Source organism: Dromiciops gliroides, chromosome 6, assembly GCF_019393635.1.
Source record: "Dromiciops gliroides isolate mDroGli1 chromosome 6, mDroGli1.pri, whole genome shotgun sequence".
NCBI classification, from domain to species: Eukaryota; Metazoa; Chordata; class Mammalia; order Microbiotheria; family Microbiotheriidae; genus Dromiciops; species Dromiciops gliroides.
This window is the reverse complement of record NC_057866.1, coordinates 14017322-14034330: the sequence shown is the minus strand read 5'-3', so window position 1 is coordinate 14034330 and position 17009 is coordinate 14017322. Positions and strand designations below refer to the sequence as shown.

General features: G+C 45.2%; 1 protein-coding gene and 1 pseudogene across 1 annotated transcript in view; one reads left to right on the top strand and one right to left on the bottom strand.

Moving 5' to 3' along the window:
- Positions 1-8073: 8073 nt before the first annotated feature.
- LOC122730666 lies at positions 8074-8272 on the bottom strand (annotated as a pseudogene).
- A 6663-nt stretch (positions 8273-14935) lies between these two features.
- CD6 (CD6 molecule) overlaps positions 14936-17009 on the top strand; it is a 47379-nt gene continuing 45305 nt past the window's right edge. Inside the window, 1 exon segment of the mRNA XM_043969795.1 lies at positions 14936-15141. Within this exon segment, the coding sequence (XP_043825730.1) occupies positions 15072-15141 (70 nt within the window). The 5' untranslated portion in view covers positions 14936-15071.

The window sequence follows — 17009 nt, the reverse complement described above, 5'->3', positions numbered from 1 at the left end:
AAGGTGGATTTGAACTTATGTCCTACTGATTCCAGGGAGCTGATGATCTCTTTGTGTGTGTGTATGTAGGGGGGCAGCACGGCAGCAGGTAAGTGCAAACTAGTGACACATGGAATTCTGGACTTGGGAGCATAGAGTTCCTAAGGAGGATGGTATGAGAGAAGACTGGAAAGGTGGATTGGAGCCAGTCTGGAAAAGGACATAAATGCATTTTGTCACGTGGGTAATTGGGGAATCACAGAAGAATCTTGAGTAGGTGAGTGATACACCTTATTGAGAGAGAAGACCGCCAAGGAGAAAGCTGTGGGATACAACCCGTTTAGGGGAGTGATGTGGACGACAAAAACCCATAGAGTATCCGGAAGGAGGGAGAGGTTGATTGCGTCTGAAGCTGCAGAGAACTCAAGAAGAATGAAGAAAAGGTCACTGGATTTGGTAATGGAGAGATCATTGGTACCGTGGGAGACAGCAAACTCAGTTAAGTGATGAGGTCCAAGTTTTCCAGGTGTGATGGCTTGGTGACACATGGAAGACACCAAGGACAGCCACTACATCCCACGTTGTCACCAGTCACCCTGACTTTTGTCTTGCCCCTGGACTTGGATGACTCTGGAAGAGAGATTGAGACCGATGACTTTGAGCAACTGCCTCACTTAAATCAAACTCCTACACAAGTCAAAACATTACTCATCAGTATCACGATATCCTTCATCTTCTTTGAAAATGAAGAATCAACTACTGATTAGAGAAATGCGAATTTAAACTACTCTGAGGTAGCACCTCACACCTATCCAATTAGTTAATACGACAAAAAAGGAAAATGATAAATGTTGGAAAAGATGTGGGAAAATTGGAACATTAATGTACTGTTGGTGGAGCTGTGAACTGATCCAACCCTTCTGGAGAGCAATTTGGAACCATGCCCAAAAGGCTTTGACCCAGCAATACCACTACTAGGTCTATATCCCAAAGAGATCGTAAAAAAGGAGAAAGAACCCACATGTACAAAAATATTCATAGCTGCTCTTTTTGTGGTAGCAAAGAATTGGAAATTGAGGGGATGCCCATCGATTAGGAAATGGCTAAACAAATTGTGGTATATGAATGTAATGGAATACTATTGTGCTGTAAGAAATGATTAGCAGATAGAGTTCAGAAAAACCTGGAAAGACTTACAGGAATTGATGTTGAGTGAAATGAGCAGAACCAAGAGAACATTGTATACAGTATCAACAATATTTTGTGATGATCAACTGCGATAGACTTAACTCTTCTCAGCAATACAATGATCTAAGACAATGCCAAAAGACTTATGGTGGAAAATGCTCTCCACATTAAAAAAAAAAAGAACTAAGGAGTCTGAATGCAGACTGAAGCATACAATTTTCACTTTGGTTGTTGCTTTTTTGTTATTATTCTTGTATATTTTTTCTTGCATTTTTTCCTTTTGTTCTGATTAATGTAGAAATACATTCAACATGATGGTTATGTATAACTTATATCAAATTGCTTGCTGGCCTTGAGAGGGGGAAGGAAGGGAGAGTGGGAGAAAAATTTGGAACTCAAAAATATCTTTACATGTAATTGAGAAAAATTAAAATGAAAAAAAATAAAGAAAAAAATGAAGGATCATCAACACCAACAACAATGGGACTTGAAATAAGGGCCTGAAAGATCAAACTTCTATGTGGGGTCCGAGATGGTATAGATCTTTTCTGAAGAGGAGTGACCAGGGAAGACTTCTGGAATTAGATGACTTTGGAATTGGCCCTGGAAGGTTACATATGATTTGAATGGATGAGAACCAGGAACAGTGGGGGAAAGTTGGAAAGTGATGAATTTAGGCTTGATGTCAAGAAGAAATTTCTAACAATGTGAGGATCTATAAATGGAATGGGCAACTTTGAGAGGGGGTGGATTTCCCAACACTGGAGGTCTTCAAGTATGGGCTGGATAATCACTTGTTGAGGATGTTATAGGAACTGTTATAGGAATCGTTCTTTGGGTATGTATGGGACCAGCTGAGTCCTGAGGTAATAATGATAATAATAATAACAACAGGGCTAACAATATCTGGTATTTATATAGTACTTTAAGCTTTGTGAAGTGCTTTACATATGTGTTTTCCAACAAGGACATTCTGTGAGAAGGAAAGGAAGGGAAGGGAAGGGGAGGGGAGGAGAAATAGGGGAAAGGAAGGGAACAGTGCTTGGCATATAGTAGGTGCTTCTTGTTCAGTTGTTTTTTTCAGTTGTATCTGATTCTTTGTGACCCCATTTGGGGTTCTCTTGGCAGAGATGCTGGAGCAGTTTGCCATTTCCCTCTCTAACTCATCTTATAGGTGAAGAAATTGAGGCAAACAGAGTGAAGGAACTTGCCCAAGGTCAGACAGCTAGATGATTCCTGAGTCTAGGTCCAACACTATATCCATTGCACTACCTAGCTGACCTAGTAGGTGTTTCATACTTATTGAATGACTGACCTCATCAGCACTGAGAGAAGTGTGGTCCAGTTCTTCTTGAGTTGAATTTCCCAGAACAAATCATCCATATTCCACATATCTGCTCCCCTGCTGGGTGTTGTTCACGGAGGGAGCACAATTTGTCAAGATGTTCTGGGCTCTCGAAGCACCATCCAGCTCTCAGACTGTTTGCCTGTAGCCAGTAAATTGAGTTCAAGAGGCTCTAACAGCAACTGTATTAAATATAATCAAGCTAATTAATTAGAGCAGCCGGCTATGAGCCAGCTTCCTGCTCAATATTCAGGGCACAGACAGGCATGGATAGAGGATGGATTAAAAAAAAAAAAACACAACCAATTCAATCCCATCCAAGGCGAGAAGAGACAGCACCCAATCACTTTCCAAGGGAATGAGAAAGGTCTTAGAAAGGCACTGAATTGAATCAAATGCCTGGCTGATCTGAGAACTGGGTGAAAATTGGTTGTTGACACTCCCTACCTCTACTCCTCCACCAACACACACACACACAAATATGCACACTCACAAATACACATACACACATATACACACTCACATACACACAAATGCACACATTCACACAAATACACTCACACACTCTCATACACATAGACTCACAAACACAAATAAACACATTCAGATACACACTTACAAACATACATACACACACTCACATATACACACACACTCACACATATACACTTACATACACACATACACATTCATATACACTCACAAACACACATATACACACATATTAACACAGATGCACACACACACTTTGACTAAAGCCCAATGAATTCAGTGGCCCTTTGCAGACAAGTTCTCACACTCGAGCCAGCCACATCCTCTGTGGGCTAATAGCTACCATAACTTGTGCCAGGCTCTAGACCTCTATTTGTTCTATCAGGGCATGAGAAGAAAGGTCAGAATAGTGATTGCTATGGGCCCAGGAGATTTCACTAGGATTCTGTTGGCATCCCTGGCAGTGATGGCAGCAATGAACAGGGACATTTGACCTTAGCTGTGACCTTGCCCAAGCACTGAGATGACAGACCTAGGGCAGAGACAATGGACACCTAAGGAAGGCAGGTAAGAACGTGTTTGACCAGTGTTATTCAAATCTAATAAAAATGGCTTTAAACTCAAAGGGGTGAGAGCCAGCAGAAGACTGCCCATGTGTGTCCTTTTTGACAGGTTTACAAAATGAGTGGGTGACTCCCTCAGTGAGTCAGTCAACAAGCATGAAGGTCCCCAAGGCAACACAGCAGATAGAATTCTGGACATAGAGTCATGTAGCCTCAGGCCCCTTACTTAGCTTCATGACCCTGGGGAAGTCACTAAACCTCAGTTTCCTTATCCTGGGACTAATAATAGCACTTACTTCCCAGGGTAGTTGTGAGGACCAACTGAGATAACAGAAAAAGGCAAGTATTCTTGGCTTTTTGTATCATGGCTCCCTTAGCAAGTCTGTCTGGTGAAGCTCAGGGACCCCTTTGCAGGACAACAGTTTTAAGTGCAAAAAATAAAATGCGTGATATTACAAAGGAAGCCAATCTAATGAAATGTTTCTTTTCTTTTTCTTTTTTGGCAGGGCAATGAGGGTTAAGTGACTTGCCCAGGGTCACACAGCTAGTGTCAAGTGTCTGAGGTTGAATTTGAACTCAGGTCCTCTTGAATCCAGGGCCGGTGCTTTATCCACTACGCCACCTAGCTGCCCCTATTGAAATATTTCTTAAAAATAAGTTTATGGGGGGACAGCTAGGTGGCACAGTGGATAGAGCACTGGCCTTGGATTCAGTAGGACCTGAGTTCAAATCTGGCCTCAGACACTTGACACTAGCTGTGTGACCCTGGGCAAGTCACTTAACCCTCATTGTCCCCCAAAAAAAAAGAAAAAAATTTATGGGGGAAAAAACCCACGTTTACAGAGTCCCAGCTTAAGTGCTGCTTCAAATGAAAAAGACACCCAGAAATTCTCCAGAGGCAAAATTCAGTAGCAAAACATCTGGCCTCAAACATCTATACACAAATGCGCAGACTTTAGGCAACATATAAGGGAAACTGGGGTTCCTAATGCCAAGAGGCCAAATTGAGCTGGTAGCATCCCTGAGCCTTGGTGATTTAAACCCCATGGCTCTGCATGGTTCTGCCTTAACCCAAAGAGGAAGACTTGGTGGAAGGGGTAGGGCTGGGGGAAGCATTATACATTAAGAAGGTTGTTGTCCTTGGTGCTGGAAGAACAAAATGACATCACTGTGTTGGGGTCAAGGTATGCGTCTGACAGTGGCTGATCAGACCAACGAGAGCTCAGAAGGCTCTGCCACACAGGTCAGGCACAGATAGTTGACACAAACATTTGAAGCGAAGATGCCTCTAAATTTGTGCATCTCACATTTCTTTTGAGCCATTTCAACACTGCTTCGCTCACAGAGCACAGTGCCATTTCATGCCAGGGTCTCCCGTGTCTCACAATTGATTCCAAAGTTCGTCAGAGAGGCCTTGAGAGTGTCCTTGTATCTCTTCTGACATCCATGTGAGTGATTGCCTTGGGTGAGTTCTCTGCAAAATAGTCTTTTAAGCAAACAAACATTTGTTTGGCATTTGAGCAACGTGGCTCAGACTTGTGCTCTCTGTAGTGGAGTTGTTTGTTTGTTTTGTTTTGTTTTTAGTGGGGCAATGAGGGTTAAGTGACTTGCCCAGGGTCACACAGCTAGTAAGTGTCAAGTGTCTGAGTCCGGATTTGAACTCAGGTCCTCCTGACTCCATGGCCGGTGCTTTATCCACTGTGCCACCTAGCTGCCGCCTGTAGTGGAGTTTTAATGCTGCTGGAGTAATGGAACAATAAAGGCAGTTTAGCTCGAGAAGGGGCCTCGTGTCTGGTACTTTATCCTGCTGGATGATCTTCAGCATCTTCCTAAGACAATCCAAATGAAAGCAATTCAGTTTCGTGGCATGGTGCTAATATACTGCCCAGGTTTCACAGGCATACCACAATGAAGTCACACAGTTTAGAGAAGGGCACAAGTGCTGATTTTCAAAAAAGGGAAGAGAACAGAGTGTGCAAACTATAGGTTAGTGAACTTGACTTTGATTCCTGGGGAAATTCTAGCCCGGTTCATCAGAGAGATGATTGGTGATTGTCTCAGAAAGGGAAGTGGTGATGATTACCTAGAGCCAGCATGACTTCATCAAGAGAAGGTCATGCCAGAGTGACCTCATTTCCCTTTGGACAGGTTTCCAAAACGAGTGGATGACTCACTCAGTCAACAAACATAGCGGTCCCCAAGGTGATGCAGTAGATAGCATGCTGGACTAGAGTCATGTAGCCTCAGGCCCCTTACTTAGCTTCATGACCCTGGGGAAGTGACTAAACCTCTGTTTCCTTACCTGTAAAATGGGACTCATAATAGCCTTTACGTCTCAGGGTAGTTGTGAGGATCAGCTGAAATAACATTTGTAAAGGTCTTTGTTTTATTATCATGTATTATTATGTGTACGGCACAGTTCTGGGGATGTAGAGAAAGGCCAGAGACAGTCTCTGCTCTCATAATCTGTTGAGGGGTGGGGAGTGAGCAACATGCAAAGAACCTCTGCGTAAACATGAAATATGCAGGATGAATTGGCAGTAGCCCCAAAGAGAAGGTGCTATCATGAGGGGGGATTGGAAAAGGCTTCTTGTGGGAAATGGGATGTTAGCTAAGACTTAAGGAAGCTGAGCAATGGAGAGGAGGAAAAATAGCCTTCCAGGCCTGGGAGATGGCCAGTCAAATGCCCAGTCAGAAGATGGAGCCAGGAGACCAGTGTCACTGGATCTCAGGATATGTGGGGGACAGACATAAGAACACTGGAAGGATAGGTGGGGGCCAAGTTATGAAGGGCTTTGAACAGCAAGCAGTGCATTTTATATTTGACCCTGGAGGCACTAGAGAGCCTCTGATGTTTAATGCGTGGAGAGGTGGCATGGCTGGACCTGCACTTCCTTGAAAGGAGGATGGATTGGAGTGGAAGAGACCTGAAGCAGGCAGACTCCTTGGCAGGGCACTTATTGACACAAATCGGCTGGGGTGATGAGGGCTTGCACCAGGATGGTGGCTGTGCCAGAGGGAAGGAGAGGGACTATTGGAGAGATGCTGCCAAGGTGAAATTGACAGGTCTAGGCATCGGATTGGATTGGGAGACACGGGACAATAGCCAGCCAGGATTGGGTGGATCTACTGAGGGGGTTTTGAAAATGGAGAATACATGGGCATGTTTGGAGACATTAGGGAAGCAGTCAGTAGATAAGTGAGAGGATAGGTTTGATGGAGGAGGCAATCTACAGGACACAGTGGAATGGAATGAAATCCCTTGTACATAGAGAGAATGCTGTGAATATAGTTACCTAGACTTTATCAAAGCTTTTGCTAAAGCACCTCACATTGTTACTGATTGATATGGAACAGAGCAGATAGATTCAGAGCTGGTTGGATGGTCCAACTCAAAGGGTGGTTGTTAATGGGCTGTAGGGTATGGTAAGGGAAGACTAGTATCTTTGGTATGAGGGCTTGCTGGGCCCTTTTCAGGGCTGCTTTCCACCTTTGGTATTCACCTGATTCATGCAACTCTCACCTGTGGCTCCAAGAAGCTGTAGCATGCACAATAGCCACATCCTGGTCAAACCATCTTGGCAGACGGCTAAACCAGCTTGAAGGTAACCAAAGGATCTCAAATCCTTTAGTAAGTTGGGGGGGGTCCTCCTAACCATGTGAAAATTTTCCTCCTAGGAATGGGTGGATGAGAACCGTTTGTTCTAACAGTCATGGAGGTAGTGGAATCAGGTGATGTGGAGAGCTTAGAGCTTGGTTAGTTATCGAAGATGCCAAGGTTATCCACTGCATCCTGAGCCATCACCAGTCGTCTTTTTGTTTGTTTGTTTAAGTAATAAACATTTTTGTTTATAGTTTTGGGTTCCAATTTTTATCCCCCCTTCCCTCCCTCCCTCCCCTGCCCCTTCCCTGAGGCGGTAAGCAATCAGATATGGGTTATACGTGTAGAATTATGTAAAACATTACCACATTAGTAATTTTGTATAAGAAAACTTGAACAAAAGAAAAAAATGAAAGTGAAAAATAGCCTGCTTCAGTCTGTTCCATCAATATCAGTTCTTTCTTTGGAGCTGGATAGTATTTTTCATCAATAGTCCTTTGGGATTGTCTTGGATCATTGTATTGCTGAGAATAATTAAGTCATTCACAGTTCTTCATCAAACAATATTGCTGTCTCTGTGCACAATGTTCTTTTCATTCTGCTCACTTCACTATACATCAGTTCATACAAGTCTTTCCAGGCCTTTCTGAAGTCATCCTGCTTGTCATTTCTTATAGCACAATAATATTCCATCACCATCATATACCACAGCTTGTTTAGCCATTCCCCAATGGATGGGCATCCCTTTGATTTCCAATTCTTAGTCACCACAAAAAGAGCTGCTAGAAATATTTTTGTACAAATAGGTCTTTTTATCTTTTGGGGAATGTCTTTGGGATATAAACCTAGCAGTGGTATTGATGGATCAAAGGGTATGCACAGTTCTATAACCCTTTGTTGGTAACTCAGAGGACCAATCGTGCTTGTTGGGTCATGAGAACCTTGAATATCTTCTTGATAGTTATACGATGTCTTGAGTACTTACTTGTCCTCTGGGGAGAATCTGGCAGGGTGAGCTGAACATGTCTGTTGTCCTGAAGGGTCTGTTTTCTTTAGGGTGCAGACCTGGTCCCCTTGCTCGTTGAGGTAATACTGCAAAAACATGGTGACTAATTCACTTTGCAATCTGGATACACCACAGAAAGGAACATGCTAAAACAACACCTCCACCACCTCCTTTGCCTCAGAGACTCCAAGCACAGGCCCTGGAGCCCAGACCTCTGCATAACAGATCTTAACTTGAGAATTACTTCCATGGCTTCCTTTCATCTTTATTCCTCTATTTTGAGGCTGAGCAGCCTTTTTTTTTTTTAAGTGAGGCAATTGGGGTTAATTGACTTGCCCAGGGTCACACAGCTGGTAAGTGTTAAGTGTCTGAGGCCAGATTTGAACTCAGGTGCTCCTGACTCCAGGGCCGGTGCTCTATCCACTGCACCACCTAGCTGCCCCCTGAGCAGCCTTTTTGAAGGACTGCACTGCTCACCTCTTGGCACCAGGAAGGGACTAGAAAAGATGCCCTTAAATTGCCTGCTTCTCCCACCCCTGGCTTGCCTACTGCAGCAGGCAGGGAGCCCTCCCTGTGGTCAAAACAAGAAAAATGTACAAAAGCTTTTGCAAAGATGATTCCACTCACCATTGGTACATGGAATGTGTGCATGTTTATGGACAACATGAAACCCAGTAGACTTGAAAGATGAGCAGCTCTTGTTGTGAAAGAACTCAGCAGGTATCGCATCCAAATAGCAGCCCCGAGGGAAACAAGTTTGGCAAATGAAGGCCAGCTTACTGAGGTCAGAGCTGGATATACGTTTTGCTGGAGTGCCCTCAGTGAGGGGGAGAGCTGTGAAGCTGGCATAGGTTTTGCCATCAAAACTAAGCTATTCAAGAAAGATCGAACAACAGGTTCCTGATAAGCCTATTGTCACTTGCAGGAAAGTGTCACAGCACCATCATCAGTGCCTATGCTCTCACCATGCTGAACCCTGATGAGGTCAAAGAAAAATGTTATGAAGACTTTGTCTTCAATGTGCCAAAAGAGGACAAATGTGTAATTCTGAGTGACTTTAATTCCAGAGTACGCACGGATTATCAGACATGGCAGAGAGTTTTGGGGAGGACTGGAGTTGGAAACAGCAAGAGCAACGGCCACTTAGTACTGAAGACTTGTGCATGTCATGACCTCATCACCAATACTGTCTTCCATTTACCTAAAGGCAATAAAATTTCATGAATACACCCTCATGGAAAACACTGGCATTTAATAGACTATGTAATTGTAAGGACAAGAGGTGAGAGTAAGGCAATGTGTGGTGCAGAGTGCTGGGCTGATCGTAGACTTATCTTCTCCAAGCTAAATGTTCACATTCAACAAAAGCGGCAGCCCCAAGGCAAGATGACTATTAGAAGACTTAATGTCTACAGATTAGAGGACTTCTAGCAGGAACAGTTTGTCACTAACTTGGAGGGAAAGCTGAGCCAACATATAGTTGGCAACAGTGGAGCAAAAAAGGAGTGGGCAGCTTTCAGAGATTTCTTGTACAGCTCTCTATTTGCCTATCTGGGCCAGAACATTCAAAAACATCAAGATCGATTTGATGAAAATGATGGAGAAATGCAGAAGAACTTTGGAATTAATTCCATGACATGGGAGACACTGGCACAGGACCATCCAGTGGGGCCATGTCCACATCAAAAACAGGTACTGTATTCTATGAGTGAATCAGAATTGCAGTAGCTCAAAAGAAACATGAGATGCGCAAATTTAGAGCCATCTCTACTCCAAGTGTTCATGTGGACTATTTGTGCCTGACGTGTGGTAGAGCATTCAGAGCCCCGATTGGTCTGATCAGCCATAGCTGGACAGATTGTACCTTGACTGTTTTCTTGGTCCTCTTAGAGAATAAAGGATGACGACCAATCCAGGGGACTTATGCTTGGTCCTTTGCTGCTTAATATTTTTTATCGAGACTTGGATAAAGGCACACATGTAATGTTCCTCATATTTGCAGATGCCACAAAGCTGAGAGGAACAGTTAATACAGTGGATCCAAAAGGATCTTGGGTCTAGAGCATGGGGCTGAATTGAAGATGAAATTCAGTAGGGATAAAGGTAAAGTCTTGCACTTGGGAATGAGAAAGTTGACTTCATCAGTACATGATGAAAGAAACTTGCTGAGGCAGTAGGGGTTTAAAAAAAAAATTTCCAGGGGGTTTTAGTGACCTGTAAAGTCCAGATGAGTCAGCTGTGGAATGTGGCAGTCAAAAATTTCAATAGATCTTGGCCTGAATTAAGAGGTCACAGCTTCCAGAAATAGGGAAGTGATAACAAAGATGATCGTTAAAAAGTTAACGTGAGTATTTACATCACAAAAATCAGCAAATACTACAAATTGAGGCCTGGTTTTTTGCTTTGTTGATTTGTAGGGGAAAATGGTAACAATACTGATTAATCTTTTTTTAAATTAATCTTAGAAGTGCTTTTTTCATGCATTTCCTTCCCCTGCAAAGAACTTGTTAAATATTTACCAGAGTGCCCCAGTGAATGCTGCCCTTGTCAGACCACATCTGGAGTATCGTGTTCAGTTCTGGGTACCATGGTTTATGGAGAATAAAATAATAATTATAACAATATTATTATTAACATTTGTTACATATAACAGTGTTTGCTATGTGCCTTGAACATTGTAAGTGCTTTATAATTATTATTTTCTTTTGATTCGCATAACAACCCTGTGAGGTAGGTGCTGTTATTTATCTCCATTTTACAGGTGAGGAAACTGAGGCAAACAGTGTTTAATTGATTTGCCCAGGGTCACACAGCTAGTACGCATCTGAGATCTGATTTGAACTCAGGTCTTCCTGATTTCAAGCCTGGGACCCGATCCACCTAACTGCCCCAGGGTAGCACGACCAGGGAGGTGAGAAGATTGAAATTCACGTCCCATGAGATAAGGATCAAGAACTGGCTAAGTGGTTGGGAAGATTGAGAAGGAATCTATCTGGTCGCGGTCTTAAAGTACTTGAGGGGCTGACAGATAAAAGAGAGAGACTTATTCCGCCTGGCCCTAGAGAGTAGAATCAGGAGTCGTGCATGGGAGCTGCCAAGAGGCCAAGTGAGACTGGATTTGGGAGGGAACCCAGTCAACAGCGAGAGCTGTCCAATGCTGGGGTGGGAGGCTTTTTCCCATGGACATTTCTTTCTCAGGTATGTTACAAAGGGAATTCATGTTGCATATGGATTGGACTCGGCAGCTCCGAAGATGCCTTCTGGCTATCAGGATCTGCAGTTCTGTGATTTTTATCTCTTTGGGCCAGGTGGTTCCAAATTGCAAAGTGTGTAAAATAGCATGAAGCCGACTGTGAGAATTGAATGAGATCATGGATACAAAAATGCTTTGGAAGATGCCGGCTGGAATCTGAAAATGTGGACCAGCTGAAAGGATAATCGGTAGACTGGAGGGACTGGAACATGATAGGTGGGAGGGAAGGAATCCCAGGAATGGACTAGAGTACCAAGGATAGCTGATATTCCCACAGTACCTGGAGGTTTCCAAAGGCCTTCATATTCCTTATCTCATTTGATTCCCAAATGGTTTTTGGATTTAGAATAGGAAGGGTCCTCTTTGATTTTACAGGTGAGATCCAGAGGGGTAAGGGTCAAAGTCACATGAAGAGTGAGCGGCAGAGAGATTAGAACTCAGGTCCTACCCACTGTACCATAGAATCAAGGGGAAGGTAAGGTAGGGGAACAGGGTTTAGTGAAGAGAATGCTAGACAGAGAATTAGGAAGGCCTGGGTTCAAATCCTGCCTTAGACACTTGCTTGGGCAAGTCTCTCTCAGGCCTAGTTTCCTTATCATTAAAACGGAGATAAAGATATCACTTATTTCACAGGGCTGTTGTTCTGATCAAACAAGAGAATATATGTAAAACGCTTCGCAAACCTTAACACACTATTTAAATATTAGATCTTTTTCTTATTAATTTACTTCAACCAACAAGTGCTTCCTGCCTACAGAGCACTGTGTGAGTGTGTGTGTGTGTGGGGGGGGGGTTTGAAGGAGATGTAAAGTTAAGATAAAACTGTCCTCATCCCTGAGAAGATAACAGTCTTCTATAGTACTCATTCACACTTCTATACCGCTTAAAGATTTAGAGTTTCTACTTGGGTACTTTTGAGGAAGGTAGGATATCTTTTTGCATCCATTTTGTAGATGCAGAAACTGAGGCCCAGAAAGGTGTAATCTGTCATCCAACACCTTAGGTAGGAAAAGAGAAGCTGGTATATTGGGAGGCCCTGGATGGTCATTGTGCCCCACCCATGGGTCCCTGGGCAGACAGGTAACCTCACTTCTACCTCTTCATCCCTGTCCCTCCTCCCCACACATGCGCTCCTTCAGCCTGTGTTTTGAGCTCTCATCCATTAGGGGGCAGCACCTGTCAATGTTAGAGATAGGAAGTCAGTTGAGGGCTTGGTTGCTAAGGCCATGTTGGGAAGGATCAATCAATCAACAAGAAGAAAGGGCTGGTGTCCCCCAGCCCTCAGAGCCCTTCAGATGAGCTGGCGCTTCTATATCCTACTGGCGCCCCTTGGGAAAGGAGGTGTCCTTGTGTCATGGGGAGGCATTGGAGACCAAGTCTAGAAGACAGCCCAGGAACCTGGACTCCCCGTGCTAAGGATTTGGGGTGGTTTATCATAGCTCTAGAGCCCCAAGGGACCTTACAGGTTAACCTGGTCCAGTGTCCCCATTTGAACAGATTTATAAGCTGAGACCCAGGGAGGCTGGAGTTGTTCAAGGTCCTGCAGATAATCATTGTCTGAGGCGGGATTTGAACCCATGTCTTCTAGCTCCAGAGCCCAGTGTTCCTTCTGCTGCACTAAAGTGGTTCCCTCCCTGTGTTGCCCCCCTGAGTCTCCGTTTCCTTATCTGTAAAACAAAGGGGTTGGACTAGATGACCTCCAAATTCCCTTCTAGCTCTAGGTGGGGGACCTCAACGCTCACGATCCCTCACAAGCCATGCTGCGTTTGGCCTCACTGGGGAGCTTGATGTGGGACCCCCCAATCTCCTTGGGGCAGAGGCCTGGGGAAGCCTGGGGATTCACCTGCTTGGGGAACATATCCTCAGAATTCCAAAATCCCAGAATAGGAGGGGACCGTGGAAATGTCCAACCCTCTCACGTGACACTAGAGGAAACTGAGGAAAAGAGAGTGGAGAAGGGCAATCCCTTGAGCCAATGCTAAATGTTGCCCTGAGGCTAAGCGGCCGAGTTGAGACTTGAAACCAGGTCCCCCAGCTGGAAGTTTAGGGCTTTTTAAAAAACTGCATCACCCTTCCCAAACTCCAACATGTGTTCCAGGTGTCCCACCCACTGGAGTTCTAGCTTGGGGAGTTGACCTAGTGTCCTGGCTTGTATGAATAAAGGAAGGGTGAAATTGCTTCTTTAGTGGGACCCAACTGGGGGAATTGACCTCTACTCAAGGGTGTGGAGACAGAGTGCCCCCTTCTGGTTCCCAGCAGTCATTGCACCCAAGCCTAAGAAGCTCAACCTTGAGTTTTCTTGGATGGACCACATCTACTGCCTTCACTAAGAGAATCTGGGAATTCCTTGCCTTTCCCAGAGTCCTTGTTCTTCTCCAACCATCAGTTACAACGGATATCATGGGGGAATTTGGGTCAGTCCAGGGCTCCAGTGGCCAGGAAACGAAGAGCAAGAAGGGCAATCGATCCATCTGCATTTATTAAGCACCTACTGTGTGCAAAGGGAGTATGCTAGGGATGCAAAGACAAAAAGGAAACAATCCCTGTCCTTAAGAAGCCTATTTTCTATCTGAGAAGACAATCTGCAGAGAGTTAAATTTCTATAGAATATATAAAAATTAAAATCAAGGTATGTTGGGGAGTGAGGGAGGTGGGGTGACACTCCCCTTGAGTGCAAAGATGGCACTCGAGGGGAAGGAAATTAGGTGTTAGAAGACATGGAGGCGAGGAAGGTGTGCAATCCAGGAACAGCCGGCGCAGTCACGGAGATGGGAAATGGAGTGGCATGTCTGAGAAACAGCAAGAAAACCCGTTTGGGTGGACTAGAGAGTGCAGTAAGGGGAATAAGGTAGAATAGAGATAGAAAGGTAGGTTGGAGGCAGGTTGTAAGGGGCTTTCAATTCCAAGTAGAGGAAGCTCCATCCCTGGAGGTGACAGGAAGTCAGGAGAATTTCTTGAATTGAGGAGCAACAAGGTCAGACCTACACTCTAAGATTGTTCTGGCATCGGGATGGAGGGTAGACTGGAGAAGAGGGGGCCCAAGAAGGAGGTAAAGAGACCTTGAACTGGGGTGGTGCCCATTTGAGCAGATAAAAGGGGTCAGATGTGAGAGATGTTGGGATCCTCCTTCATTTCTCAGAGGTGGAAACTGAGGCTGACAGCGAAGAAATGACTTGGGTACAGTCACATTGAGCACACGGCACTTATTATGGTACCTGGCACAGAACAGTCATTTAACAAAAGCCTGTTGCCTGTTGGCAAGAAAGGAGCAGGGGCAGGATCTGAACCTGTCTCTTTCTGTCACCCCCTACTCAGATATCTCCTTTCCCTCTGAGTCTCTCTCCCCATTCACCCCTCCTGGCCTCTTGGGGCAGCTTGAGTCACCTGGGGCTCTGGGACAGCTGCGCAGTGCTGGCTTGGGGTTCCCGTATGTCACCAACCCAGCTTCCTGGAGACCAAAACCACAAGGCAGAGAGCAAGAGGCATGAGAGAGACTGAGGCAGAGAGAGTGACAGAGAGGCAGAGAGAGGCAGAGAGAGTGACAGAGCAGAGAGTGACAGAGAGGAAGAAGGGAAAACGGGGACGAGGAAGGAAGAAAAGAGAGCGTCCCCTTTCAGGATGTGTCGTCTTTCTGGCTGGTGTGGATGACTAACCTTCGACTAGAGATGCCACTTCACATCGCCATCGTTGGGTGCCTGGTGGCTGCTATCTCAGGTACCCAGTTCTCCTGCGTTTTCCCTCCCTTTGCACTCATCTCCTCTTAGCCCCCAAAGCTGTGTGTGTCCTTGCTCCTGACTCTTGATTTCTTTTGGAGGATAAGCCCAATGGGGTTGGTTTATCTGCTTCCCAATACTCTCGGTGTCCTCGGACAGGAGCCACCTTAGCTAGTCACAGCGGCAGCCTGGCTATGAGGGTCCTGGGGAGAAGGGAGGCTTTCAGGCTCGTGTATGCCTAACTTCCCCCTTCAGCCCATCTTACATCTTCTCCTGGGAAGTGACCTTCTACTCCAGGGAGAAGGAAAGTTGGGCAGTCTCTTTAGAACAGTCCTAATGTAAGCTGAGTTGATGGGGAGGTACCAGATGGGTCATGGGTTGGCAGATACTCCATCACCACCACTGATCTTCAGCAGTTTAGTCAGCACCAAGGGGCCTTCTTGCTCATGGCAAGGGCATGAACTCCCCCAGGATAAGTCTGAGGCCCAAGGTGGACTTTCTTAGGGGGAGGAAGAGACAGAAAAAGTGACTTTCCCTTACTCTACCCCTCGTGTGACTAGCTCTAGACTCTGGTACCTGGAAGGAAATGATCATGTATTCTTACAGTCTGGAAAAGATATTCATTGGCCTACCCCAGGGGGGTGGCTGTCCCTAGCCTCGGCTCCTCTTGGGGGCCCCAACACAAGTTTTCTAGGAGTGGTTCCCTCCCCCATTCCGAGCTGAAGCAGGTAGACAGAGCATCTTGTCCTATCATCCCTCAAACCTTTCCGATCCCCTAGCCCCATCCTGCCCCTTCCCCAGTGGAGGAAGCTCTTTGCGTGTTTATTAGGCCTAGCTAAACAGAAGGGGAAAGGAAAGACCGAAATTAGGCAAGTGAGAAGGAAACCTGGGAGAGGAAATAACAAGGCACCAAGAGCATCCATCGGCTGGCCTGTCCAGGGAGGGTTGCATGGGTGGTGTGGCTCAGAGCTGGGAGGGTCAAAATTGTGATAATAATAGGAATAGTAAAAAGAGTAATAATAATGGCAACCTGCTTTAAGGCTTACAGAATCTTTGCACTTTATCTGAGAGTATTTACATTCTCTTTTGTGGGTAGCATTTGTTCTCTTTATCTTTATTCTCCATAGATATGTCCTTGTTATATATGTATCTGTTATCTCCTATGTTAGAATAGACGCTTCTTGAGTACAAGGACTCTTTATTGTGTCTTGGCATCCTCAGTGCCTAGCACAGGGCCTGGCCCAACTGTAGGTGCTTAATAAATATTCAGTAGTTGGTTGAACCTAGAGGTCATCTCTAGCCTATTGGTTCTCATCCTTTTGATGTATGAGGACTCTTTAATTAAAAAAAAAAAATTCATGAGCCCCCACTGAACATTAAGTGTACTTTTCGTATCTGCCGGTTGAGAAGATATGAAAGGACAGAAGGTGAAGTGTCCATCTGATTACAGATAGGCTGTAGACTGTGGCTGGCCATGGGTTGATGACTGAAAGGTTGGGAACCCTGATCCACTCTAAGTCCATGCTTTTCAGGGGCTGTAAGTGAGCTTCGGGAGAGCCTGAGCCACACGAGGCCTAAATGGCGAGGATGGGACCTCCAATTCTCTGGCTGTAAGATGCAGGTTTCTCCTTTCTGTTCCTCTCTGGAGGAGATAATGGCAGGTCCCAGGGAGAGGGGGCCACCAAGATGAAGAGGCAGCAGGGCATGGGGACCCAGAATCCCGGTGCTACAACGTCTTTGGCCTGTGACCTTAGACAAGCTCCTCCATTTCTCGGCCTCGATTTCTTCCTCTATAAAATGTAGACAGCCAGCGAGGCACATTTTCTCAGAGCCAGGATGCTTCCTGGCTAAGATCTGGGGGCTCTCCAA